The sequence below is a fragment of the Emiliania huxleyi genome (assembly GCF_000372725.1).
Source record: "Emiliania huxleyi CCMP1516 chromosome Unknown EMIHUscaffold_20, whole genome shotgun sequence".
NCBI classification, from domain to species: domain Eukaryota; phylum Haptophyta; order Isochrysidales; family Noelaerhabdaceae; genus Emiliania; species Emiliania huxleyi.
Genome location: NW_005200600.1, coordinates 522,997 through 524,194, shown reverse-complemented (window position 1 = coordinate 524,194; position 1,198 = coordinate 522,997). Strand labels below are relative to the sequence as shown.

The 1,198-nt window shown below is 62.4% G+C and overlaps 1 protein-coding gene across 1 annotated transcript in view; it reads right to left on the bottom strand.

Annotated features, from left to right (window-relative positions):
- Window positions 1–529, bottom strand: part of EMIHUDRAFT_449854 (hypothetical protein) — a gene marked incomplete at its 5' end in the record, with an annotated part of 1,779 nt that extends 1,250 nt beyond the window's left edge. The window contains one exon of the mRNA XM_005781664.1: window positions 75–529. Coding sequence (XP_005781721.1) covers window positions 75–529 — 455 coding nt within the window. The remainder of the gene's footprint in view (window positions 1–74) is intronic.
- Window positions 530–1,198: the final 669 nt, after the last annotated feature.

Below are 1,198 nucleotides of genomic sequence, written 5' to 3'. Positions count from 1 at the left end.
TGCTCCAAGCGCGGGACACGCGGCTAGCCAGGCCGGCGTGTGCGGTCTGCTGCATCAGGGACGCGACCGCGCACGGTGTGCCGTGGGCGTCGATGAACAGGGGCTTCCGGATTGCGGCTGTGGACACGCCTTTGACGGCCCCGAGCATGACAGTCCCTTGCGCTGGTTCGATGTCGTGCTGAGGGAACTCGCCCTTCTCGATGTAAGCCTTGAGAATGGACGCCGCGCGAGCCTTCCCCCTCGCCTTCAGCACGTTTTGAAGAGCGAACTGAAGGTGGCACACGACCCTTGCTTCGTTTGGCGCTTTGTCATAATCGGAGGTTTTGGAAAGCGCCCAGCTCATGTCACCGATGCGGGGGTTGATCGTGTGCGACTGTTGGCGCGTAGCGTTCGTGGGGAGATTGTGGCAGTCGGACGACGCCTCAAGCCATTCCACGTCGAGCTTCACGTCGTCCGAGCCGAGGTCGTTGCCGGCGAGGCCGAAGACGGTCTTGCAGATGGCCAGGCAGAGGAACAGCGACTTCGACATGGGAGGCGTCTCGCCTGACAGTGTCGGGCTCGCTTTCACCGCGTCTCTCCGGGATGGCTCGCTATCACGCATGATAAAAATTACAGCATATTGCGCGGTCTTTCTCGGGCGCACGGCGGCCGCGCTCCGTACCGTCGTGCCGAGCATTATGTAAATAAATAGATGTACAGATGGCCGACGTACGAACATAAAACGCCCCGCCCGCCCCGCCCCGCGCACGCACGCAGGGCATGCCCTGGAGTTCTGTTTCCCACGGCGTGCATCTGAGGCTGCCGGCAGTAAAAACCCATTTTTTTTCACGGCGTGCGCATCAGGACCAGCCGCTGCAGGCCCGTACGAATGTGCACATTTGCTCTGACGCGGCCGATCTCGGGACGTATTGGTATTCGCACTCCTCTGGACTTCCTCTGCTCCCCCGTGCGGTCTCGTGTCTGGTGTGTGGGTGTGTTCTGTGTATCTCCCCGCACCCCGGGCGACTCTGCCTGACAGTTTAAGTGTTCTCCTACCGAAATATCTGATAGTGTTAGTGACACTGGCGAACACTGGCGTGACGCGGCGACGCCCCCCCCGTGGACAAGGACATGCACAACCTCGGCTCGCGCCGCCCGAGCTCCCGCTCGCCCGCACCCGCCGGCGCCCCGGCATTTGCGCGAGACGCGCCGCATCGCG